This window comes from Balaenoptera acutorostrata, chromosome 3 (genome assembly GCF_949987535.1).
Source record: "Balaenoptera acutorostrata chromosome 3, mBalAcu1.1, whole genome shotgun sequence".
In the NCBI taxonomy this organism is placed as follows: Eukaryota; Metazoa; Chordata; class Mammalia; order Artiodactyla; family Balaenopteridae; genus Balaenoptera; species Balaenoptera acutorostrata.
Genome location: NC_080066.1, coordinates 96,112,013 through 96,137,121, shown reverse-complemented (window position 1 = coordinate 96,137,121; position 25,109 = coordinate 96,112,013). Strand labels below are relative to the sequence as shown.

Here is a 25,109-nt window from a genome sequence, read left to right as displayed (position 1 = left end):
CATGCCACAACTAAGGAGCTGGTGAGCCGCAACTAAGGAGCTCACTTGCCACAACTAAGACCTGGCCCAAATAAATAAATAAATTAAATATTTTTAAAAAAATACTATCAATACTTCAATAAAAAAAGTTTTTAAAAAGACATGTTCATTGTAGAAAATTCTAAAATATAGATATAAGAAGTATAAACGGGACTTCCCTGGTGGTGCAGTGGTTAAGAATCCATCTGCCAATGCAGGGGACATGGGTTTGAGCCCTGGTCCAGGAAGATCCCACATGCCGCAGAGCAACTAAGCCCGTGTGCCACAACTACTGAGCCTGCACTCTAGAGCCCGCGAGCCACAACTACTGAGCCTACGTGCCACAACTACTGAAGCCCACATGCCTAGAGCCTGTGCTCTGCAACAAGAGAAGCCACCGCAATGAGAAGCCTGCGCACCGCAACGAAGAGTAGCCCCCACTCGCCGCAACTAGAGAAAGCCTGCGCTCAGCACCAAAGACCCAGCGCAGCCAAAAACAAATAAATAAATAAATTTATTAAAAAAAAAGAAGTATAAACGATATGTTTGGTGTATTTCCCACTTTTTATATAGATTTACTTATTTTGGATTTTCACGAGATCAGATCATTTTGTAACATATGTGTGCTATTTTGCAACTTATATTTTGAATACTTTTTGTGTCATTAAGTAATTTTGTACACATCTTTTTTCAACACTGCAGAGTTTCTCAAAATTTGGACCATGACTCAGAGTAAGAAATTCATTTAACCTCATGACACACACACATGCAAACACGAAATGAAAATTTCTTGTGAAGCAAAACTTACCTTTATTTTTTCAAATGCTGATGGCAAGTCACTTTGCTTTCAAGACTCACTAATAGTTTCCAACCTGTTCTGTTAGAGGCAATTCTATGATCTAGTTACTCAATCCCCTGCTATTAGATATATAAATTGCTACCAATTTTTTTGCCATTATAAATATTGCTGCTCTGAACATCCTTGTAACTATTCCTTTTTTTAGCATCGCATGCTTCCCACCCCCACTCCCCCCTCCCCCGCTTTAGTGGATTTTCTAGAGGCAGAACTACAAGGACAAAGGAAGTGTGAACTTGTAGGGGAATTTGATGTTATGGCCATATTAGCTCCCTGAAAGGTTGTACCAAATAAACTGTTTATAGTTTGATATCCTAATTCTTTTAGTTAATGAATATGTTAGTTTTATATTGCTGCATAACAAATTATCCCCAAATTTATCAGCTTAAAACAGTAGGCATTTATTATATCACTGTTTTTTTTTTTTTTTTTTATATCACTGTTTTAGTTGGTGGCTTAGCTGGCTCTTCTGGCTCAGGGATTCTCAGAAGGGTGCAAGCCAGGTGCGGGCCAGGGCTGTTGGCCAGACATCTGTTCCCTGCCATGTGGAGCTCTCTAGAGGGCTACTCACCACATGGCAGCTGGTTTCCACAAGAGCCAGGGCACTGAGGGGTGAGGTGGGGCGGGGTAGGCAAGATGGAAGTCACAGTCTTTTTTTTTTGGTTGTCAAATAACCCTTTATTATTTTTCTTTGCAGTGCTTAACTAGCTGGGCATTCCACCACACCACTGTGGATGTCATCTATGATGTCGTGAGGGTGGCGGCCATCAACATTGCAGCCCACAGACTGGGCAGCCCCCAGGATCTCTTTAATGGTTCCAGAGAGTTCTCTAGCTAAAGATTGATGCCGCATCTGTCGGGCAATGTTGACAATCTCATCAAAAGTCATGTTTCCACTGTGCTTAATGTTTTTCTGCTTCTTCCTTTCTCTTGGTGATTCCTTGAGGGCTTTGATGATCAGGGCAGAGGCAGAAGGTATCACCTCAATCTGGGCCTGTCGGTTCTGAATGGTCAGCTTCACTGTAATCCTCAGACCCTTCCAATCACCAGGTTGCCTTGGCGATGTCATCACCAACTTTTTTTGGAGACAGACCCAGGGGGCCAATCTTGGGGGCCAGGGCAGACGTGGCAACGACTGCCCCACCGGTGCACCTCAGGTACACGACTTTGATCTCGTTGGGGTTGAACTTACGCGGCATGGTGGAGGCAGCTGGTGTCAGATGAACCCGGATTTAGGACGACCGAAGAAAGTTGCACCTTGGCCTCCTCCGATCCGAAAGCCAAAAGCAAGTCAGTCTTTTTGTAACATAATCTAGGACGTGACATCCCATGACTTTTGCTGTATTCTATTCATCAGGAGCCAATCACTAGGTCCAGCCATGCTGAAGGGGAGGAGATTACACACACAACAGCATGAATACCAGCAGGTGTGGATCATTGGTGACCATTTAGACGCTATCAAACACACTGAAATATTGTGAGCTTTTTTTTTTTAATTTCCCAAGCAGCTATTTCACTTTTTTAAAATTTATTTATTTATTTATTTATTTGCTGCTCTGGGTCTTCATTGCAGCACATGGGCTTCTCTAGTTGCAGCACTCAGGCTTCTCTAGTTGTGGTGCATGGGCTTAGTTGCGGTATGTGGGATTTTAGTTCCACGACCAGGGATCGAACCCGGGCCCCCTGCCTTGGGAGCAAGTAGTCTTAACCGCTGGACCACCAGGGAAGTCCCATGAGCATTTTGGACATTAGCAAAATTCTTCAAAAATTCCCCTTTGAGGGAATTCCCTGGCAGTTCAGTGGTTAGGACTCCGTGCTTTCACTACCAAGAGCTTGGGTTTGATCCCTGGTCAGGGAACTAAGATCCCACAAGCCTCAAGGAGTGGCCAAAAAAAAAAAAAAAAAAAATTTCCCTTTTAGGGCTGCAGCAGTATCTGAGGGGCCTTGTCTCCTTTACATAAAGATTGAACCAGTGACAGCAGCCTCGCCTTGAAAAATATTTCAAGGGTCATTAGTTTCCCCAAAATTCCTTATCAAAAATCCTTGGGCTTCCCTGGTGGCGCAGTGGTTGGGAATCTGCCTGCCAATGCAGGGGACACGGGTTCAAGCCCTGGTCCGGGAAGGTCCCACATGCCACGGAGCAACAAAGCCCATGCGCCACAACTACTGAGCCTGCGCTCTAGAGCCCACAAGGCACAACTACTGAGCCCACCTGCCACAACTACTGAAGCCCACACGCCTAGAGCCTGTGCTCTGCAACAAGAGAAGCCACTGCAATGAGAAGCCCATGCACCACACGAAGAGTGGCCCCTGCTCCCCACAACTAGAGAAAGCCTGCGCACAGCGCGCAGCAACGAAGACCCAACGCAGCCAAAAATAAATGAATAAATTTAAAAAAAAAATCCTTGACTCTGCATTATCAAGGGAATTAGAAGGCTTTTATTTAGATCATTAAAACTAAAATTTATAAAATTTATTTATTTATAAACATTAGATAATTAAAACTAAAATTTGTTCTGTAAATATATTATCCTTCTGTTTCAGTTATTATTGCCGCAGAACAGTTACCCAAAAACTGGGTTCGCCTCTTGGTGGGTGTTGAGCCAACAGATACGATCAAGCCAAAGGCTGGGAAAAGGAAGGATTCATTATTACTTGCAGCAAGTAAGGAGAACACCAGGGATCTTTCCCAAAGCAGCCTCTCACCGAACAGTAAAACTGTGGAAGTTCTGAGCTAAGGGTACATGCATATTCATGAAGAGGCTTGAGCACAGGAGAATTCAGCATAGAATTAGGGCAAAGGTTGACAGAGTCCAGGTCTTGGTGGATTGAAGTCAGGAGGGTCAACATCATCATTCCGTCCTCCACCTGGGTGGGGGCCTTAGTTCCTGCTGAACTCAAAGACATATAATTATGTATTGAATATATCCCTTGAGGAGGAACTAGGACTCTGCTTTATCACTGCACTATTGTTTGACTGCCTTCTCTGTTCTGACATCAAGATCCTTGTTACTGAGACCTGTTTGAGGGCAAGCAATGTGGCCAGGCTTAGATCACAAAATGGCTTCTCTCTTTTCTTTAAAATTTGTCCTCGTAGCACGGCTTGTGGGATCTTAGTTCCCCGACCAGGGATCGAACTGAGGCCCCCAGCAGTGAAAGCCCGGAATCCTAACCACTGCACTGCCAGGGACTTCCCCCAAAATGGCTTCTCTTATGTCAAGAATGCCATTCCTGATTCTCTTTCTCCAGGGACCCGCTAACCTAACTGCTTATGAAATCACACCAAAATTTAAAGGCTTAAAACAAACAAATTTGCTCACAATTCTGCAACTTGAGCAGGGCTTCACAGGTGTAGCTAATCTCTGTTGGGACACGTCGGCTGGGGCTAAGGATGCAGGATGGCTTCACGAAGCTAGTCAGCTGAGGTGACTGTGAGATAGCCAGATCCCTCTCTCTCCTTTCACAGTCTCTCATCCTCCAGGGTCTTGCTCTCTTCCGGTGGCCTCTCTCTTCCTCAGGGTAGTCAAACTTCTTTACATCACAACTGGTTCTAAGAGGGGAAAATGCAAGCCACAAGGCTGAGGCCTGAAAGTCATGTGGCACCACTTCTGCTCTGTCCTACTGGTCAAAGCAAATTACGGATTCAAAGGGAAGGGAAAGATAGATGTCACCTCTTGGTGGGAGGAGCAGCATGCACTTACAAGGAAGGTGAGGTCCTGTCTACCATCTTTGATAGCCATCTTTGTAGACAATCCATTATACCTACTTACAGAAACCACCAGACCACCATCCAAGACAAGGCACTCAGTGTTTCTTTTCTAGTAGTGGTGTTAAGGACTGAATGTTCTCACCAAAACACCCACTCCTAAGATCAGTGGTTGGTACTGGTGGGATGGCAAATATGAAGGAAACCTGTAGCATAAACCCTGGCTTTCTCTTTCCCAAGTTCATAGAGAGGGAGTGAGCCAAGTGGTCTAACAAAAGAGGTAACTTACCCAGACAGCTCTCCTTGGGCCTGCAATGTACAATTAGAAAACAATATCATCTGGAAACGCTTTGCAGGAAGTCAGGTCAGAATCACAGAAAGGACCCAAGATTGGCATTCAAGAGACCTGAAGTCTGGAGGTGGCCTCTGCCACATACTATCTCTGTGTCTCTGAACAAATCAAGGACAAATCTCTGGGCTTCAGTTTCCTTCCTATGTAAGGCAAAGGGCTTTAACTAAGGTCCCCAGTACCTCTGACGCTCTCTACCTCTCCACAAACCAAACTTTATGAATCCATCCAGAGGACAGCTGGTTCTATACACACTGCTAAAGAGGGTCTTGGGGGTCACTGAGGATCTGAACAGGTGAAGGGCAGATGAAGGCAGGGCTGGAGTGTTACCGAGTCCAAGCTCACTCTGCTCGCCAAACAACAGGCCAATAAATCAGGAGACGAGCTGTTGAGGCAAGGAATACGACTTTATTTAGAAAGCAGGCAGACCGAGAAGATGGCGGACTAGGGTCCCCCAAAAAACCATCTTATCTGGGTCTGGATGCCAGTTTCTTTTATAGAACAGAGAGGGGGAGGAGGTGAGGAAGTAAAGTAAAAAGGCCATATATCTTGCAAAACATCTCCTCCTGTGGCCTGCATCAGGGAGGGGATGTGTTAATTTCTTCTTTGCAGCCATTCACAGGTGGGCAGGGTCAGATTGTCTCCCTGTGAGCTGAACAAAGGCACTTTAGTTTAACATTCAGGCACAGGGGCAGGGTTCCCTCAGGCAGGCCATTATGTATGATTATAACAACAAAAACAATGAAAAGCAAAGGTTAAATTCAAAGAAACAAATCCAACATGGAGTCAAAATTGGCTCTTCCCTGGGGCTTCCCTGGTGGCGCAGTGGTTAAGAATCTGCCTGCCCTGCCAGTGCAGGAGACACGGGTTTGAGCCCTGGTCTCGGAAGATCCCACATGACGCGGAGCAACTAAGCCTGTGTGCCACGACTACTGAGCTCCCGTGCCACAACTACTGAAGCCCGTGAGCCTAGAGCCTGTGCTCCGCAACAAGAGAAGCCACCACAATAAGCATGCGCACCGCAACGAAGAGTAGCCCACACTCTCCACAACTAGAGAAGGCCCGTGTGCACCAACGAAGACCCAACGCAGCCAAAAATAAATAAAATAAATAAATTATTTTTTTAAAAAAAGAAAAGGCAGGGGGCACAGATGACTCCCAAGTGACTGGGACAATGAGATTAGGAGAGAATATGGAGAGAGAAACATTTTGGGGCTAAATATGATCAATGTGGAGGTTGTGATGATGTAGTTTTCTCTTCACCATGGAAGCATTCCATGCTCACTAAAGGAAACTTCGGAAATAATTTTTAAGCTAGGAAGAAGAAAATGTTACTTCGAATTCCCATCATTCAAATGCCATCACTTTCACCACTTTGGTGGACTATCTTAGTCTTTTTTCCCCTCATGTGTAGGTTTTGTCTTCTGGATGTAAGAAGCAGCATAAGGTAGTGAGAAAAGTGTAGTTTTTGATGTCAGAGAGACTTGAGATAAAATTCTGGCTCTGTCACTTTTTTCAGGTGTCAAATGTTTTATCTGTATTAACTCATTTAACCCTCATACTAACCCTGTGAAGCCCCACTTCATATACAAGGAGGCTAAGGCACAGAGGGGCTAAATAAGTTGCCAAAGTCTACAACTGATAGTAAGTGGCAGATGAAAGAGTTAAACCCAGTAGTCTTGAGTCTGAAGCCCACAAGCTGAACCCCTACACAGTCTTGGCTCCCACTCTTCACTGCGTGACCTTGATGGAGTTTAGTGAGCCTCTCTGCAAAGCAGAAACTATTCTCAGAGCTGTTGTGGGAATCAGAGGTCACAGATGTCGAGTGTCTGGCACACAGCAGGCATCTCAAATGGGGGTTGATCATCACTTGAAAGTTTGTGTTTCAGGCAAGTTGAATCTGAGGTGAGGGTGGAACTTCCAGCTGAAGTCAGAATTTTAAGTGCAGTAAAGCAGTGTTTAGGTGCTGAAGCAACAGACTTGGCCTTCCTGGACTCCAATCCCTGCTCTGCCACCTAATGGCCACGTGACCTGACAAGGTCATCCACCTGTCTGAGTCTGTTTGCTCATCTGTAAAAGGGGAATAAAAATAGTACCTACATCCTTGGTTTGTTTTGAGTATATGGGGCAATGCGTGGGAAATACATAGGGTTTGGGCAATGTCAGGGCTTGACAGATGTAGGTTTTTGTAATAGTGTATATGATGGAATGGAAGTAATGTGTAATGGTGTAATGGAAGTAATGATTAATCTGTAGTAATATTACCATAAGGTAACAGTCTCCTGTGTTAGGATTCTTGTATGCATAAGGTATTGAAGGAGGCAGGAATCAAATCTCAACAAAATCCTTTCTTTCCAGTAACTGCACAATCATATGCTTCATTCCTGGTGTACCATCATTGCTCTATGTTCCCCACTGTGCCTGGGGCAGTGGAAAAACCCAGAAAATCCAGAGAAGGGGAGACAGACCTCATATTCCCACCCCCAACACTCATAATGTGGGCAGCTAGGGAATGTTGCAGTTTAGCCAGGAAAATGATTGAAGGGTTGGCTACAGGACCTAGTAGGTAAAGCTGCTCTAGATAAGAAAGTAGGAAGACCGTTCCCATTGGGCTGGGGTTTGTTAAGTCATCATGAAAAGGTGTGGAATCTCTTTGGGGGGAAAGCATTAATAGGACCAATCTTGCTCTGTAAAGAATGGACTTTAGGAGGAGTTCTTCTCTCAGGAAATACAATGAGCCTGGCTTCAAGGAGTCCATGGCTCTGTGAAGGTCATTAGCTCAGCTACTTTGGTAAGCTGGAATTTCTAGCTCCCAAGGATGTTACTTCACTGGAAGAAAGCAGCCAGCTCCTGACCAGGAGCACCCCACCTGGTGAGAGAGGAGAGGGATTCTGCAGAGAAGGGATCAGCCCACCAAGGAGGCTAACAGGGACTCAGCTCCGACAGTGACCCGAATGTAAACGTTAGTACAAGATGAGGAAGGGCCTCAAACCAAAAGGAACCACTGCAGATCAAGCAGGGAAGCCTGGCCGCTGGAAATCTCCTGTTTCTCACTCTGACAGAAAGGAGGGCTTCCGGAGCTGGCAAAGGTGGTGACGATGGAGCAGGCATCCTGGATTCCAGTTACCAAAGGTGCAGCCACGCAGTTTCTGGGATCTCTTCCGGCCACAAGATGGAAATGATTTCCTGAGGGCTGACGACGACAGAGAGATCTTTTGCATCGGGCTTTCCCCCATTTCTTCTCCGCCGGCCCCTTCCCAAGCGCCTCAGGCCTGGGTCTGGGAATGCCGGCCCGGACCGGAAAGGGAGGCCGGAGGCAGCCGCCCCAGAGCGCCCGACCCACCCTCGGGTGCCTGACTTCGCTGAAGCGTCCTCCTGACCTGTCCGGGCCTCCGGGAATAGGGGTGTACTTCTGGGGTGCGGGGAACCCCGCGAGGCTGGACTCGGTGGATCCAGCGGCCCGGGGCTGGGCGCCCCAGCCTCTGAGCCCCTTTGGGCACCAGGCTGAGGGAGAAGGGTCGGAGATCCCGGGGATGCGGATAGGCGGTCCGGAAGCTGGGGCTGGACAGGCGCACCGGGCGTGGGCGGAGCCGGCGGCGCCGGGGTTAATGTCCGCCCCGCCCCGGCCGCGTTGACTCAGTTTCACCAGAAACTAGGCGGGGAGGAGGTGGCAGATCCCCAGCGCACCGGACACCGGGGCGGAAGCTGCGGCCCGAGCCGCGCAGGAAGCCGGGACCGGAACCTCGGCTGGCCCGGCCCCACCCCACTCACCTGAGCAGGTAACCAGGGCCGAGGTGAGCGAGGAGGAGGTGAAGCGGGTTCTGAACATGTTTGGCCCTTTGTTCTCTGCTCGTTCGTGTGTCCGGGTACGTGAGCTCCTTTAGACGTCCGTCTGGCCGTCCGTCGGGCGGTCGGGTCACCGGAGTGTGCGTGGGAGGACCGGGCCCGCGTGCCCCTCTCCACTCCCGGGGTGCTCGGTGCTCCCCGGTCCTCCCCTTCACTTCCTGCGGGCCCGCCCACCTACCTTGAAGTTTCCCGGCTGATCCGATGTCTCCTCCTCCGTCCCCTCCCCTCTCTCAGGTCGCTATCACCCTCGGAGCTCAGAGGCCCGCACTGTGAAGATGACCCCCGTAGGGAGGAGGGCGACGGTCCCTGGGGGGATGATGGCCGGGGCCCGCCTCTCCCAGGCCCGCATCCCAGCGGTCGCCGTGTGGCTCCTTTGCGCGCTCGGCCTCCTGGGCACCGAGGCCGGGCCGCCGCCCGTGCCCCCCAGTCTGCTCACGGCCGACAACTGCCTGGACCGCTTTACCCCCGGGGTGCCTGCCTTCGTGCTCGACACCGACGCCTCGGTGAGAAACGGCGCCACCTTCCTGCGCTCCCTCACCGTGCGCCGCGGCCGGGACTGCGTGCACGCCTGCTGCAGCTCCAACGACTGCAATCTGGCGCTGGTGGAGTTGCAGCCCGACGGCGGGGAGGCCGCCATCGCCTCCTGCTTCCTCATCAACTGCCTCTACGAGCAGAACTTCGTGTGCAAGTTCGCGCCCAGGGAGGGCTTCATCAACTACCTCATGCGGGAGGTTTACCGCTCCTACCGCGAGCTGCGGACCCAGGGATTCGGAGGTAAGGACGAGGGTGCCAGGATTCGGGGAGACTCAGAGAAGGGACTGGTTATGGAGTCCCGCGCGAGGCATCAGAACGCAGTTAGGAGAGTCCCATTCGACCCCAACTCCTCCTTAGAAGTAGGCGATACAAACAGTAAATAAAGGACAGGCTACAGGAGTGGGGAGGGCTGACACCCTAGAACACAAACTGGCTCCTGAATTCAGGATGTTGAGTGGGTTGGTGCTCTGGGATGTGTGTACGGGAGAGAGGACGCAGCTTCTCGGGATTCTCACTTCTGGCCCCAATAGGCCAAGTCAGGGAGTTAGCTGTCTGAAGGCCACCTGGTGACTAGATAGATAGAAGATACGCCTGGCGCCTTGGCGGAGCACTGTCCTAGGCACCTTGGTGCCCTGTCAAATGAACCTGGTGAAGGATAGGTTCCTTCTCCACTGCTGGGCTTGGGATTGGTTATAGCATCTCTCTGTACTCCTCCCCCCACGAGCTGATTTTTTGGTGGTCTGGGGGAAACTGCCAGGCCCCCAGAGTCTAAAGAACAAGCCCAGTCTGGGGGTGACCCAATTGGGGAAGGGGCGGTATTGAGGGTGCAGTAGCCTAGAGGCTCTGGGGTGGGGGTGTGGAGGGTTGCTGGGTGAGTCAGCCCACTGGTATGTATACCTGGTAGGGAAGGGATGTCAGCTGTCCAGGCAAGTGTGTATGTGTGTGTGTGTGTGTGTGTGTGTGTGTGTGTATAAGACAGGCAGGGCTCTCCCTGCTTAGGATCTGGTAACCAAGCTGTCTGCTCACCTTGTTTACTTCCAGAATAAGAGCAAAGTCGGACCCAGGGCTCCTTCTCTTTCCTCCTGGGACTGAGCAGTTAGCTGGGGTCAGGGTCCCTCCAGAGACCTTCATTCCCCATTCTCTCCACCTGCTGTTCTGGCCAGGTGGGGCTCCAGGGCAGGGATGGGTCACTCTGATAACCTCTGTTAGCTCTCTACAGTTTGCTGATTGCTATGCCACTCAGCCTCTCACTTAGGCATCATGATAACCACCTCTGAAAAGGGTGCTATTAGTAGTCATCCCACTTTTAGATTAGGAAACTGACTCCCATGTTAAATAATTTGCCCAGGATAACACTGCCCACAAATGGGAGACCTGGGACTCAACCCCAGGCAGGACCTCCAAAAGTCCTGTGCTGTTCCTCACACAAGACCACCTTTCTGGTAGAAACCTGTCTCTGATCCAGGACAGCTCAGTGGACAACAGAACCAGAGACTGGGGAGCCCAGTGGCCAGGATTGGACTGGAGCTGGGTGGTCTCAGTTCTAGAAAGTAGAAAAGGGACTTTCCTCTCCAGCCTTTCCTCTTCTCCCTATCCCTCCAATAGCTCTGGATCTCTGAGGAGAGGTAGGGTGGAGATTCCAGGAGGGGGACACTGTCTCTGGGCCAGGCTGGGCCACTGAGTCCCACTGGGCCAGGGCCTGAGCCTGTTCCACAAGGAAGCAGCAGAGTGTAGGTGGTGATACTCTAATTGACCTGAGCTGCCTGCCCTCCCTGCTCTGCCAGGACCCCTCACTGTAGGGCTAGCGCCTGAAACTCTGGGGTCTGGTCAGGAAGCTGAGCTGGATGGGGCCTTCCTCATCTGGAAACCTCCCCACCCCCTGACTGGCCTGGTTGGCACAAGACAGGATGGAGTGGGGATTTCCTGGGACCTGTGGGGAGCTGGGTAGAGCTTGGACTCAGTGTGGGCCCCAGGCCATTTCAGGGCACCGCAGCGTTTTGGGGAGTGGGGGATGCCATGTGCATGTCAAGGAGTCCATTCTCAGCTGAGTCCCATTAGAGAGGCTGGAAGTAAAAAGAGGGTACAAAGAGGGTCAAGCCACTGTGCCATCCTGGAGGCTAGGCTAGGGTAGACCGAGGCAGGCAAAGTGGGCAAGTGCTCAGGGCTTCTAAAACCTTTGATTTACTGGGGAGAATCCTCCCCAGGGTGGGTTGATCTGTTCCCCCTTTCCTGCCTATGGCCAGTCCAGTCCAGATTGCTGGGGCCTCCTGAGCACCCTGCTCTTTCCTCCTCTCCCCTTCCCCCTCTTTCCAGCGGAAGAGTGGCTTAGAAGGTGGAGTCTGTGTTTCCCTTGAGAGTCCTGAGGCCTGGCAGCTGGGAGAGGGGCTGGCTTTATTGCTACTCTGGCCCTTTGCTCTCTTGGGGGTGGGAAAAAGGGAGTGGTAGGGCAGGGCATCTGCCCCTTGCTCCTGGGGGCTGGGGCTTGGAGAGGACCAGCTGTGTGTGGGTGGACATTGCTGATTTGGCCTAAGGTCTGCCGTGCCACTCAGCTTGCCACTTCCACCCTGGGGGCCAGTGGGGCTAGCCTATCTTTCTGCTAGTAGACTGCCGAGCAGTCTGTCTTCTTTCCCCTTTGCGACTGCTGTTTACTTCCTGAAAAATGCATGGAGGGAGGAATGGGCTCCTCCCAGCTCACTGCCCCCTTGGCTTGGCCTCTCACCTCAGGGCCTGAGGATGGCCCCTGTTGGACCCTTAAGCCACTGGGCTGGGGCTTGGTTCCAAAGAGGTACTTTCCTGCTCTCCCAGTCTTATTTCCCCTCAACCGAGGTTCCCTTTTCTCATTCCCGTAGCCCTCTGCACCATTTGATGTGTTCCTCTGTGGAAGTTCTCCCCTCCCATCCCTTTGCTGTCACTGTGTGTCCTGGTCTTCTCACCTCTGGGACCACCCTCTGAGAGTTCCCTGTTGGCTCTGCTTTCTCTGCCTCATCAAAGAGGAATCCCTGTGACTCAGCCTCCTACCAGCTGTTCTTATCTCTTTACCTTCTCTTCTTTGAACTCTTACACTTGATGTAACCCTCTGCAGAGCCGCTGTGGAGGGCAGTTGGGCAATACACACCCAAAGTGTAAATGCATATAGCCCTCAACACGATTCCACTTGCAGGAACTCATCTTGCGGCTATGCTTAAACATGTGTAAAACAACTTACCAGGCAATCAGTCACTATACCATTGTTTATAAGAGCAAAGAATTGGAAACAATCTCAGTGTCTGTCAACACATCCTATAATTGGATATTGTGGTGCTGTTTTAATCATAATAATAAACCCTGAGGTAGCAAGGGTTAGTTCTTAGTAGGGTGGGAGGGAGGGAGGAAAGAAGGAAGGAAGGAGGAAAGGAAGGAAGGAGGGAGGTAGGAAAGAAGGACCTACATCAAGAGAGACTGATGGACTGGTTAAATGTGTTGTAAATTTTGGTGCATTCATACAGTAACTATTATGCAACAACAAAAAAAAAAGAAGAAGAAGTTCTTTATATATTGCTATGACTGATTTCCAGTATATATTAAGGGAAAAGCAAGATGAAGAACTAGCATGCTTGTGAATATTCTATACACTCTCTCTTGATACTCATACATACACATACACCCAAACTAGTAATTGAGAATGCCTCTGGAGAGAGGAACCTGGGGGTTTAAGAATTGGGGACTTAATTCTCACTACCCTTTTGTATTTTTTGCATATTTCATCATGTACATGTATTACCTAAGCTAAAAACAAAAACAAAACCCAAAGATTATAAAGATTATTTAAAAAATCACTCTTCTAAGCACATATGGCCTGCAGCATGGTGTTTTGATGTTTTGGAGAGAGCATGAATCAGACCGGGTTCAAATCCCAGCTCTGCCGTTTTGAAACTGAGCGACCCTGGGCAAGTCATTTAACCTCTCTGGTGTCAATTTGCTCATCTGGAAAGAGGGGCGAGAATGCAGTTGTGGCAGGATCTATCCAGCCCAGCCCGTCTCCTTAATGTCCACCAAACCAGTCTTGCAAATTCCCGACTCCTTGCTTTGGCTCATCATGTTTTCTGCTATCATCAACAACACAGAACATTCTTCCCCACAACCAAACAAATAAAAACAAAAGGATCAAAAAAGCCTTTCTCCCTTCTTCACAAAGCCTTGCCTTTTTCCTCTAGCTTGCTGCGGTCTTTCCCTTCTCTAAACATCCACTTCCTTTTCTTGTACATGTATCACACAGCCCTTCGTCTTGTTGGGTCTTTCTCCCATTTTGCTTCCTGTTGTTGGGTCTTACCTGCCTAAATGGACCGTAGTACCCTCAAGGGCAGTGTGTCCATTTCCTAGGGCTGCTGTGCCGTGTTACTACACCCTGGGTGAGTGAAGACACTAGAAATGTACCGTCTCACAGTTCTGGAGGCCAGAAGTCCAAACTCAAGGGGTCAGCAGGGCCACACTCGCTCTGAAGACCCTGGTTAGGGGAGGGTATGGTTGCCTTGCGTCCCCTGGTAACTGGAGGCAGAGTCTGTCTGAGGTGGCAGAGGTATCCCGCTCCTGTGCCAATCATCGTGGGACACCAGGGCTTGACGTGGTGCTGCCTGGGGCTCTGCTCAAGGTCTCTGTCCGGATGGGCTTCTTAGCAGTGATACGGGCTGCAGAGTGAGGGGTGATGGTGTTAATTACACATTGACTTATTTGGCTTTTCAAAAGTATCGTTACTCTTAACTTTTTAAAGCAATTAGCACAAGTTCCTGCTTATTGTAGAAAACAGGAAAAGTCCCCCTTCCAAATATATGTGCATATATTGATATATATAGTGTGTATATATATATATATATATAGTATATGTATATTGATATATATATATAAATATATATCAATATATATTGATATATTGATATATGTATTTTTTTTCTTTTTTTCCTAAATGGGATCAGATGGCAATGCTGTTTAGTTATTTGCTTCAGAAAGTTGGTTTTACAACATAAAAATGTCTTAAGTATAATATATCTAAACAGAGGGCAAGAAGATGGTTTAGTTGTGAAATTGCATCTGTGTCTCAGGCAGGCTGCCGAGTCCTAGGTTGGTCTAGTTGCGACCCATAAGGCACCAGCCCCCCACTCCAGGAGAGATCCTGTCCATTCAGTGAGAGTTGACCTTACTTCACCTTCCTCCCAGGGTCCCGGATCCCCAAGGCCTGGGAAGGCACAGACTTGAAGGTACAGCCACAGGAACCCCTGGTGCTGAAGGGTGTGGAGAGCACAGATTGGCACCTACTGCAGGGTGACACAGACGTCAGGGTAAAGGTGCGACGCTGGGCTGGCTCCCTGACCCCCACCTCAGCTCTCCAGGGCCCCCTTTCAGGGGCCGTAGGCCAAACTGCGGCTCCAGGTGGGGTGGGGTGGATAGAAGCTGGGGATCCATTTAATACCAACTCCCTCTGCTCCCCACGGTGGGGCAGGGGGGCTGACTGGGAGGACCTGGGGCCAACCAGGGGCATCAAGGGGTCCCAGCCTGATGGCCACTCCTGTGTTTAGAGGAATGATCCAGACCAGGTGGAGCTGTGGGGACTCAAGGAAGGCACCTACCTGTTCCAGCTGACAGTGGCCGGTTCAGACCAGCCAGAGAGCACGTCCAACATCACAGTCACCGTGCTGTCCCCCAAGCAGACAGAAGGTGAGGAAGGGGGTTGGGGAGGCAGACCCGGGACTCACCCACCCTCTGCACCCTGCTCCGGCTCTGTTGATTGGCCCTCGGAGCTCCCTCACCAGCTTTCCTTCCCCCAGAATATTGCCTCGCATCCAGCAAGGTGGGCCGCTGCCGTGGTTCCTTTCCCCGCTGGTACTACAACCCCACAGAACAGATCTGCAAGAGTTTCGTTTATGGAGGTTGTCTGGGCAACAAGAACAACTACCTTCGGGAAGAAGAGTGCAAGCTTGCCTGCCGCAATGTGCAAGGTGGGCCTTTGTGAAGCAGTGTTGGGGCTCAGGTGACATTCCCCCAGGGTAGGTGTTCTCTCGTCACGGGTCAGGGAGGTGAGTGTGGGAATCCCCTGTCCCCAGGCCCCCTATCAGCTCATTCCTGCTGGGGCCTGGCCCTGCCTCCTCTCACTTCTCTGTTTTTCTCTCCCAGGCCCCTCAGTGGAAAGGCATCATCCAGGTGGGCTTTGCTCCTGTCCTTATTCCCCTCACCCCTGCCAGCTCTCCAACCTCTCTCAAGTCCAGGCCCCTGATCACACTGCCCTGGCCCAACAACCCATTCCTACCATCAGGATGAAGGCCCACGAGTGCCCCAGCCCTTGCAGCCCAGGATCCTCCTATCAGCTTCTGCCCATTTTGTGTGTAGGAGGGTATAAGGGACAGGGGTGGAAAGGGAACCGGGGTTGTGTCATGATGCCACCTTGGGGTAGAGAGGGCCAGGTAGATGATGGACTCCTGGTATTTGCTGGCTGCTGCTTGAGCCTGACCTCACCGTCCGCCCCGTCCCGCCCCCACCCAGTGTGCTCTGGCACCTGTCACTCCAGCAAGTTCCGCTGCAGTGATGGCTGCTGCATCGACAGCTTCCTGGAGTGTGATGACACTCCCGACTGCCCCGACGCCTCCGATGAGGCCGCCTGTGAAAAATGTGAGGCCTGGGGGACGGAGGGCGGTGGGCGCAGCAGGGGAGGTCCAGACCACTCACCCCACACCTCTGGGAGACCCTCGTCGGGTCTGTGCCTCTGATTTTTCATCTTTGCAGATACCAGAGGCTTCGATAAACTCCAGAGGATCCATTTCCCCACAGATAAAGGTGAGCTCCTGCCCAGGTCCCCTGGGTCAGGGCTGGCACTGCTATCCTCACTCATCCCATCAATGGGCCGAAGGCCTGCTGTGTGTACCAGGCTGTGGGCAAAAAGCTGGGTGGGGGGTGTCCTGGACTTTCCTTCTGTGTCTCCCAAGCGTCATACATCCTCTTAACACGTTCAGAAATTTAGCCATGCCTACATATCACTGAGATGTTATTGATTTAACTTAACGTATTAAAAAGGAAATTTCACGTCACTACTGTAAATGAAAAGCCACTATTACATGCCACGATCTGAGACTGACTATTAAAATAAGTATAATAGGGACTTCCCTGGTGGCGCAGTGGTTAAGAATCTGCCTGCCAATGCAGGGGACACGGATTCGATCCCTGGTCTGGGAAGATCCCACATGCCACGGAGCAACTAAGCCCGTGCGCCACAACTACTGAGCCTGTGCTCTAGAGCCCATGCGCCTAGAGCCCGTGCTCCACAACAAGAGAAGCCACTGCAATGAGAAGCCCACTCACCACAACAAAGAGTAGCCCCCGCTCACCGCAACTAGAGAAATCCTGGGCACAGCAACGAAGACCCGACGCAGCCAAAAATAAAAATAAATAAATTTTAAATAAATAAATAAGTATAATAAAACGTGGTAATAAATTTTAGCTGGACATTGTTGTCTGCCAAGGCTCAGGCCCTTAGCCTTCTTTGTTAAAAGGTAGACTGTCCAGTGCTAGAGAGAAAACTAAGACCTTGATAGAATTGGGAATGCTGAAAGAAAATTGAAAAATAATTATATGAGTCAGTCTAGGGTGATTCTGGGCCTAAGCTTACTCTCCTGTATTTATCTTCCTTGCAACACTTTAGATGGGCCAGATATTTCTGGGGCCCCCAGGCCCTCATTGAGTCACAGCCATCCTCAGCATGAGGAGGAGGGTCAGGAGGTGGTGGGCAGCAACGATGTGGAGCCTGGTGGTGGCAGGGAGGCCCCGTGGACACTCACCCCTTTGCCTGCTCCTTACCCCCCAGGCCACTGCGTGGACCTGCCAGACACGGGCCTCTGCTTGGAGAGCATCCCTCGCTGGTACTACAACCCGTTCACTGAACGCTGCGCCCGCTTTACCTATGGCGGTTGTTATGGCAACAAGAACAACTTTGAGGGGGAGGAGCAGTGCCTTGAGTCCTGTCGTGGCATCTCCAGTGAGCAGGGCTGTGGGGGGCGGAAGATGGGGAGGGGAAAGGCTTAGCTAGAGCATTTGGCTCTGTCCCAAGGCCTGGGCTGGTCACACCTCGTCCTCAGAGCACCTGGAGTAGGGGTGGGAAAGGATGGCATTGGGTCTGGGGCACTGCTGAAGAGCAGCTGTGTCTTTGAACCCTTCGTATTGACTTGTCTCTCCACGACCCCTGCCCCCTCCCCCCACCCTGATCATTTTGTAGAGAAGGATGTGTTTGGTCTGCGGCGGGAAAGCCCCATTCCCAACACAGGTAAGCCCCCATCTGCCCTGTCACCACTGAGTAGGTATCAACTCAAGGATCAACTCACACAATTGGTTGTGACTGCCTAAGCCAGTGTTGAGAAGGATCCTGAGGTTGGCTAAAGGGACAGAGTGCCACGATCAATAGTGATATCTGCCAGGGGCAAGGGAGAGAAGCATAAAAATGCATGCCAGGTGTGTGTGCCTTCAGCATCCCGGGCCTTTCCCCACACTACCTGCAAGTAGAGCAACCTGGAGCCGAGACCCAAAGCCCATCAGAATCCCTCCCACCGAGCTCCCAACGGAGCTGGTTGAGCTGCTCACATGCCCGAGGGCCTTCCACACCCGGCATCCATTTGCCTTGGTCCCTTCCATACAGAGTGGGGGTGGGCGTCAGAACTGAGCAGGCCCTGGGAGCACCTCATTTGACTCCTTCTTCCTCCAGGCTCCGTGGAGGTAGCCATTGCAGTGCTCCTGGGCACCTGCATCGTGGTGGTGGTAACCATCCTGGGTTACTGCTTCTTCAAGCACCAGAGGAAGGGCTTCCACAGACACCGCCACCACCCTCCCCCACCCTCTACCCCCACCAGCACCAAGGTATCCACCACCGAGGACATGGAGCACCTGGTCTACTACCAAACAACCCGACCCCTCTGAGCCTGGGGCTCTAGAGGGCTCTGGCCAGTTCTCACCTGGCCCTGCTTCCTCCTTGCCAAGATGGAGGCCTGGGCTGAGGAAGACTTTGGGACCCGACTCCTCCAGCCTGTTCTGCCTCCAGGGCCAGGGCTCCAGACCCTCTTGGAGGTGTCTCAGCTAAGCTCAGGCTACTTGTTCCTGAGAAAGCTCAAGGGTCTGCAAGGAGCAGAAAACCTCTGAGCCAGGAATCCCACGCATGGTTGGACCCGTCTGCCTAGGACTTCAGAGGAAGTTGGAATTTTGCTTCCTGTTCAGAGCTGCCTGCCCCCATCCCATGACCTTGGGAAGGGGCCTGGGGTGGCGTCAGAGGCTGGAGGCCCCAACTCCGTCCTCCAGAGCTGCCCCTCCCACCCTGCAAAGTCCAGGGCTGGGGTGCGGGGGACGTCCCTGTATATTCTGTGTTGTACAGAGCTGCTTTCTGTTTATTTAATGCCGTGGCGGGTGGGTGAGAGGAGTGGAAAGCGGCTGTCTGGCCGCTGCCGCCTCTTCCCCTTCCCCGCGGAGTGAGCCCCAACCTGGCCTGGGCTGGCACACACAGCCAGATCTTCCGCACCCCCCAGGGCCCTACAACATCACACTCCCTCCTGCTCCCCTACTTCCCACCGGCCCCAGTCCACCCACAGTGTAATAAAGTGATTTGTCCTGTGAGTCTCCTGCCTCTGCTCTGTGGGCCACGAGAGGGACAGAGCTGCACGGGGAGATGCGACTGCCCCGTCCTACCGGTTCAGGCTTTGGTCACCCTGTTTAGCAGGTTTTCCCACCCTTCCCGAAACTGTCCTAGCCCCAGCCCCTGAGGGTCGGGAGAAGTGCCAAGTCTGACCGCCAGGGGGTGGGGAGGGGAGAAAGGGCCGTGGGAATAGGGGGGCCTAGGGAGGCCACGGAGCACTGTTTCTTCCGGGTTTGAGCCTGCAGTGTGTAGTTGAGGACGGGGGGCGGTGGGGGGTAAGGGGAGGGTGCATAGTCTTGAACCCTGGTTCTTTTTTTTCCCCCGCGGCGTTTGGGAATCTTAGTTCCCTGACCAGGGATGGAACCCAGGCCCCCTGCAGTGGAAGCACGGAGCCCTAAACACTGGACCGCCAGGGAAGTCCCCTGAACCCTGGTTCTTATCTCTGCTCCCTTTGGTGTGGGTGCAGGGGTCCCATGTGGCCAGCCACAGAAGCCTCTGCTTCTTTACCGGCGTGTAGTTGCTCCCCAGGCTCTGAGCAGCAGAGGAGGAAGGAGCCTTTAGCTGAGGTGCTTCTCTCCAACCCACACCCCTGCATTTGTTTGAGCTACCTGCCTCTTGGTGCCCCCCCCAAAAAAGAAAAGAAAAAATCATCCCTTTAATTCACTTCTTCATTGTCTTTTTTAACAAATTTTCTTTGTTTTTGGCTGCATCACACGACATGTGGGATCTTAGTTCCCCGACTGGGGATCTAACCTGCGCCCCCTACAGTCAAGGCACAGAGTCTTAACTGCTGGACCAGCCGGGGAAGCCCCCATTTCTTCATTTATTCAACAATTTATTGAGCTCCTATGTGCCAGGCACCACCAGTCATTAGAAATTTGGTTTTGTAAGATAAGCACATAGGAAGTACTATGTAAGTGCTTTACATATCTCAAGTGATTGCCTCAGCACACAACCCTAGGATGAAGGTACTATTATTAACCTCATTTTACAGGTGAGGAAACTGACTCAGCAAAGTTCAGTTCCTAAGGTCCTAGAGCTGGTACTGGAGGACTGATTTAAAACCTTACATTATGGCTCCAGAGTCTAGCCTTACAAAAGAGACACTTTTAAATTGTGATAAATGCTATACAGAAAAATCAAACGGCAGTGTGAAAGGTTGGGGGCTACTTTTAAAGGATTGAAGGGCAACCTAGGTGAATGTCCATATTTGAGTCCTAAGTGTACGGCTCAATGAATTTCTGTAACTGAACACACCCAGGAGCCAAGCACTCAGATCAAGAAGCAGAACCTTATTAGCAGCCCAGGATGGGCCTCCTTTTGATGGGTAACTTTCTCACACCTTTGTGTTCTTGTACCTGTTGTACTCAGCCTGCACCACCTCCCCCTTTCTCATCTTTCAACCTAAACTCTAGTTCTCATTCCTGAAATCCTCCTGCATACACACTGCTGGGGGGCACTTCCTACTCTACATCCCTGTGTCTGCTAACAGGACCTTCAGCACAGAGCACCCCCTTTTCCTTTCCATTTACTTATCTGTCTTCCCACTGGATTGTGGGCTCCTGGAGACACAGGTGGTATCTTAAGTCATCTCTGGGTCTCCAGCACCCCACACCCCCTCTATGACCTTAGTAAATGGTAGTAGTTCAATAAACATTGAGTAGATGGCAGGGGGTGGGTCCCATTACGGTGCTGTGGCTATTCCTATTTCATCAGGCACTGTATTTTTTTTTTTTTTTTTTTTTTTTGGCCGAGACACACAGCTTGTAGGATTTTAGTTCCCCAGCTAGGGATTGAACCTAGGCCCTCGGCACTGAGAGCACAGAGTCCTAACCACTGGACCGCCAGGGAATTCCCAGACACAGTATTTTTGATTCCTACCTTGCCAGCCACTCATCCATCCTTCAAAGCTCGAAATGGGCTCTATTCCTCTTCTGGTCTCCCCAGCACTGGGAACAACCTTCATTATCCCTTGGTTCTCTATGAGCACTTCCGGGCTGAGGTCAATTCTGTATCCCAATGCCTAGAAGAGTAATCAACACATAATAAAAGCTTAATAAGTGTTTGTTGGACCAAAGGGAGCATCCTCCTCTTAGGGAGAGGTGGAGATGAAGTGAGATGATGGCAGACAAAGCGCCTTCCCTAGGAAGAGCTGCTGGGAGGGAGGAGGGCAGGGCTGAGTCAGCTGGGTGACAGGAGGTGGGAGCGCGGAGGAGCCGCTAGGGGGCGCGCTCACCACTGCTGGGCGCTGTCTTTGCTGCAAGGGTTGGATCCAGAGTACACAGTCCCAGGCAGGTGTCAGGTGTGGAGCAATAAAAGCTGAGACGCAGTGCCTGTTCTTCTGCAGCTTACACTCTGGAGTGCAGGCAGAAGGAATGCAAATACTGTAACAAAACAATATGGTCCCCAAACTACTGAGATATCCCCAGCTGTTCTCTGCTCCATCCCCAGCCAAATGACTCCCTTTCTCAGAACTTTCATGCCTCCCAGAACTTCCCTGGTGGTCCAGTGGGTGAGACTCCACGCTCCCAATGCAGGGGGCCCGGGTTCGATCCCTGGTCAGGGAAATAAGATCCCACATGCGTGGGGCAACTAAGCCTGCATGCTCTAGAGCCCGCATGCCACACCTAGAGAGCCCACGTGCCACACTACTGAGCCCGCGTGCTCTGGAGCCCCCATGTCACAACTAGAGAGCACTGCACGCCACAACTCCAGAGCCCGCATGCTGCAACTACTGAGCCCGAGTGCTCTAGAGCCTGTGCGCCACAACTAGAGAGAAGCCCACGCGCGGCAACGAAGACCCAGCGTGCTGCAACTAAGACCCGACGCAGCCAAATAAATAAATAAATAAATATTAAAAAAAAAAAAAAAGACCCGGCACAGCCTAAATAAATAAGAACTGTCGGGGCTTCCCTGGTGGCGCAGTGGTTGAGAATCTGCCTGCCAATGCAGGGGACACGGGTTCGAGCCCTGGTCTCGGAAGATCCCACATGCCGCGGAGCAACTAGGCCCGTGAGCCACAATTACTGAGCCTGCGCGTCTGGAGCCTGTGCTCCGCAACAAGAGAGGCCGCGATAGTGAGAGGCCTGCGCAGCGGGATGAAGAGGGGTCCCCGCTTGCCGTAACTAGAGAAAGCCCTCGCACAGAAACGAAGACCCAACACAGCCATAAATAAATAAATAAATAAATAAATAAATAAGTAAGTAAGTAAGTAAGTAAGTAAGTAAATTTAAAGTAATTATTAAAAAAAAAAAAAAGAACTGTCATGCCTCCTTTCTTTGCACAGGCAGTTGCCTCCACCTCAAATGCCTCTTTACCCCCTGGAAAGCTCCTACTTACCTCGCGATCCAGCTCAAAAAGCCTTCGCTGTTTCACAGCTGTCCTCTCCATTCTCTCACAGCTCTGCTGCATACATATGACCCATGTTAGCATAGTCTACCCTCATAGGGACAAGGCTCCTCGGGGGCAAGGATGGGGACTGGGTCTTATTTATCTCAGTATCAACCGTGCAGGATCTGCTTGTGCATACAAGGTATCCCACAAATGGCTGTTGAATAAAACAGGCTGATCAAGCCATGGAGATTAAGAAAGAGGTTAAGAAATGGCTTCATGAAGGAGGTATAAAATGAAATGAGCAGGTGGGTTTGGGTGTTCCAGGCATAACAAAATCATAGTGAGCAAAAGCTGGGCAGGGGAGATCATGGGTCTTGTTTTGACTGGGGTCCAGCAAGCTGCTCAGTTTGTCTCAGGCCTTGAGAGGAAAAGCTGGGAGGCTGGTGGGTAGAGGTCATATTGGTGGGCACTTGGGGATTTGAACAGAGGGACAGGGGAAGGGGTAATCCAAACTCGGCTTTAAGGAGTGTAGAGGTAAACAGGCCATATCACTAGAGGTCACAACACAGGGAGAGGGGAAGGAGGAGGAAGCCGCACCAAGTAAATCAGGGAGAGTAACCTATGTGAAGTACACAGTAGATGTGCAGTAAAGGCTAGTTGGCAAGGTTGCACGATGGCAGCCAGTTGGGCTGTGACCCAAACAGTGGTTTAATTTCTTTAATTAGTCACTAACATTTAAAAAGTCAGGAAAGTTTATTTTTTAAAAATCCCATATCTCTAGCTTCTTGTGAAAACTTGGGAGACTGGCAATGGGGGCCCACATTCCTGCAGCAATTTAGGTCTTAGGTCCTCTTGAGCGCCTCAGGCTCTAACCCTCCCCATCCACCCTGCCACTCCCAAGGTCAGGTGCTTGCCTGGGCCCTCCAGGCATTCAACCTTGGGCCTCCCATCATCTGATCCCTTATAACCCATCCCCCTTTCCTCATATGGGGGAGTTTTATTCAAAACTTATTGGTCCCAACAGTTCAAATAAACACGGACAAAAACTGGGTTGTTTCTCCCAAACCCATCCCTGCCCACTTAAACAAAAAGCCCTGAATGAGGAGTGGTTTGCCCTATTGCACAAGGCCACTTCCTTCCCCACCACCGCAGCTAGACTGAAGCCTGGGAAGGCACTGCTCAGCTCCCCCCGCACCCCACTCCAGGGGCTGTGGTCAATGGCCCCACCTGGAAACCCCAAACCCGGAAGCCTGCTTCAGCCCTGGGAGTGGCCCAGACCTCCCCGCAGGCTCTCCTTCCCCACCTGCAGTAGCTCCTGGGGTTCCATCAGCTGAGCTCAGAACCAAGAAGAACAAGGAAATAGACTGGGAAGGAAACTGAGAAGCCCCCTGTCATGAGGCTTAAAAAACCCACTTTTTTTACACAAAACTGGAAAAAGATATTTACCCAAATGTCCACAGTGTTCTCTTGCCGTTGATAAAATTACAGGTGGTTTTTCCTGTCTTCTTTTTGTTGACCTGCATTTTTAAAATTTTCTACAATAAATATTTATTGCTTTTGTAATATGAAAAAATGTGTTTTTGGAAGAGGTATTGAGATCTATTTCAGAAAGAAACAAATCATCAGACGAGGAGGCTCCCAGGTGGGATAGAGACCATGGAGCTAGAAAAGGAGAGATAGCATCCTAAGCTCAGGGGAAGGGAGAAGCTCTGAGACCTGGTGACTGACTGGCTCATGCAGAGGGAGAAGCTGAGTCAGTGGGGCCTTCAGGTTTTCTGTCCTGGGAGCCTGGCAGTGCCACCAACAGAAACAGGGCTGAGGGGAGTGGGGGAAGCTTCAGGAGAACCAGGCAGAAGGTGAGGGATCATCAGGAACCAGATGGAGGCTAGTTTTATTGATTTTATTGCAGGTTACTTAGTTTTTGTTTGCTTTTGCCTAGCCTTACTGGGGAGGGATATAAAGGCAGTTTAAAAGCATCTATAAACTATGAGATAACCTGAGTATAAAGTAGGACCAAGATTAAAAAAAAAAGAAGAAGGAACATAAAATAGGGCTAGGAACAGGGTAAAAACACACGTGTCTTGTAGTCTTTGGGCCACACACTTAGCTCTGTGTCCCAGCTGTGGGTGCATCCTGGTGAGGCCCCGACACTCCGGAGGTGAGCATGTGGGCCTGGTGGAAGGAACGAGCCGTGTGAGGGTGAAACGGAGGAGTGGGGAGATTACTGGAAGAGGGAGAGAGCGGACCCAGAGAGGAGAGCGGAAAGTGAGGACAGAGGCTCCTCTTGGAGGAAGAGGAAGCAGAGGAGGATTAGTTGGAGGGGCGGCGGGAGACCCAGGAAGAGAGAGGCTCAAAGGCGAGGGGTTTCAAAGCCTGCCAGGGTCAGGAGAGGAGGATGCTGGGAATGAGGAGCCAGCTGACCGTCATGAATGGTTGAGGAGCCAGGTGGGAGCCTAGCGGGGGCAGGGGGCAGAGTCACGTTGGAGACTGTTGGAGAAGTGGGGAAGGGAAGGAGAGCTGTGGGTAAGGAGAGGCCCGTGCTGCATTTCAGGCCTGGAGGGAGAGGCTGAAGGTACAGTGACAATGGAACGCTGACGGAGTACAAAGGATGATATTGCTGCCCCACCAGCTCACTTGGGGTTGTCTTCCCAGTGGATTTTCTCTGACCCACATACCCTCTCTTGCTTGATCCTCTTTGCAACCAGTTTATGACCTCAGGTTAACCAGGGTTAGTCTGTGGCCCCCAGAAACCCCATAGTAGTCTATGAAAAGCAAAGGATTTGGACTAGATGGCGAGATCCTTTCTATCCCAAAACCATGGTTACAGGTTACA

General features: G+C 50.9%; 1 protein-coding gene and 1 pseudogene across 4 annotated transcripts; one reads left to right on the top strand and one right to left on the bottom strand.

The window, feature by feature from the left end:
* Window positions 1-1,533: 1,533 nt before the first annotated feature.
* Window positions 1,534-7,866, bottom strand: LOC114237741 (60S ribosomal protein L12-like; annotated as a pseudogene).
* A 714-nt stretch (window positions 7,867-8,580) lies between these two features.
* Window positions 8,581-18,905, top strand: SPINT1 (serine peptidase inhibitor, Kunitz type 1). Of its 4 annotated transcripts, XM_057544701.1 has the most exons (11): window positions 8,584-8,795; window positions 9,010-9,549; window positions 14,500-14,627; window positions 14,859-14,997; window positions 15,108-15,278; window positions 15,454-15,480; window positions 15,820-15,945; window positions 16,060-16,110; window positions 17,135-17,305; window positions 17,543-17,590; window positions 18,026-18,905. In XM_057544701.1, exons 2-11 carry the CDS (start codon window positions 9,051-9,053, stop codon window positions 18,235-18,237), a joined length of 1,572 nt encoding a protein of 523 aa, XP_057400684.1. In that variant the 5' UTR covers window positions 8,584-8,795; window positions 9,010-9,050; the 3' UTR covers window positions 18,238-18,905. The 4 variants fall into 4 exon arrangements, with proteins under 4 accessions (XP_057400685.1, XP_057400686.1, XP_057400684.1 ...); XM_057544702.1 differs by lacking the exon at window positions 15,454-15,480 and having other exon boundaries at window positions 8,581-8,795; XM_057544703.1 differs by lacking the exon at window positions 17,543-17,590 and having other exon boundaries at window positions 8,582-8,795.
* The last annotated feature ends 6,204 nt before the right edge of the window (window positions 18,906-25,109 follow it).

Bases quoted from the DNA above. Each gene is read 5' to 3' on its own strand.
- SPINT1 (XM_057544701.1), top strand. From the start codon at position 9,051: ATGACCCCCGTAGGGAGGAGGGCGACGGTCCCTGGGGGGATGATGGCC. The intron at 15,279-15,453 runs GTGGGCCTTTGT...TTTCTCTCCCAG, and splicing joins TGCCTGCCGCAATGTGCAAG to GCCCCTCAGTGGAAAGGCAT. The intron at 17,306-17,542 runs GTGAGCAGGGCT...ATCATTTTGTAG, and splicing joins GTCCTGTCGTGGCATCTCCA to AGAAGGATGTGTTTGGTCTG.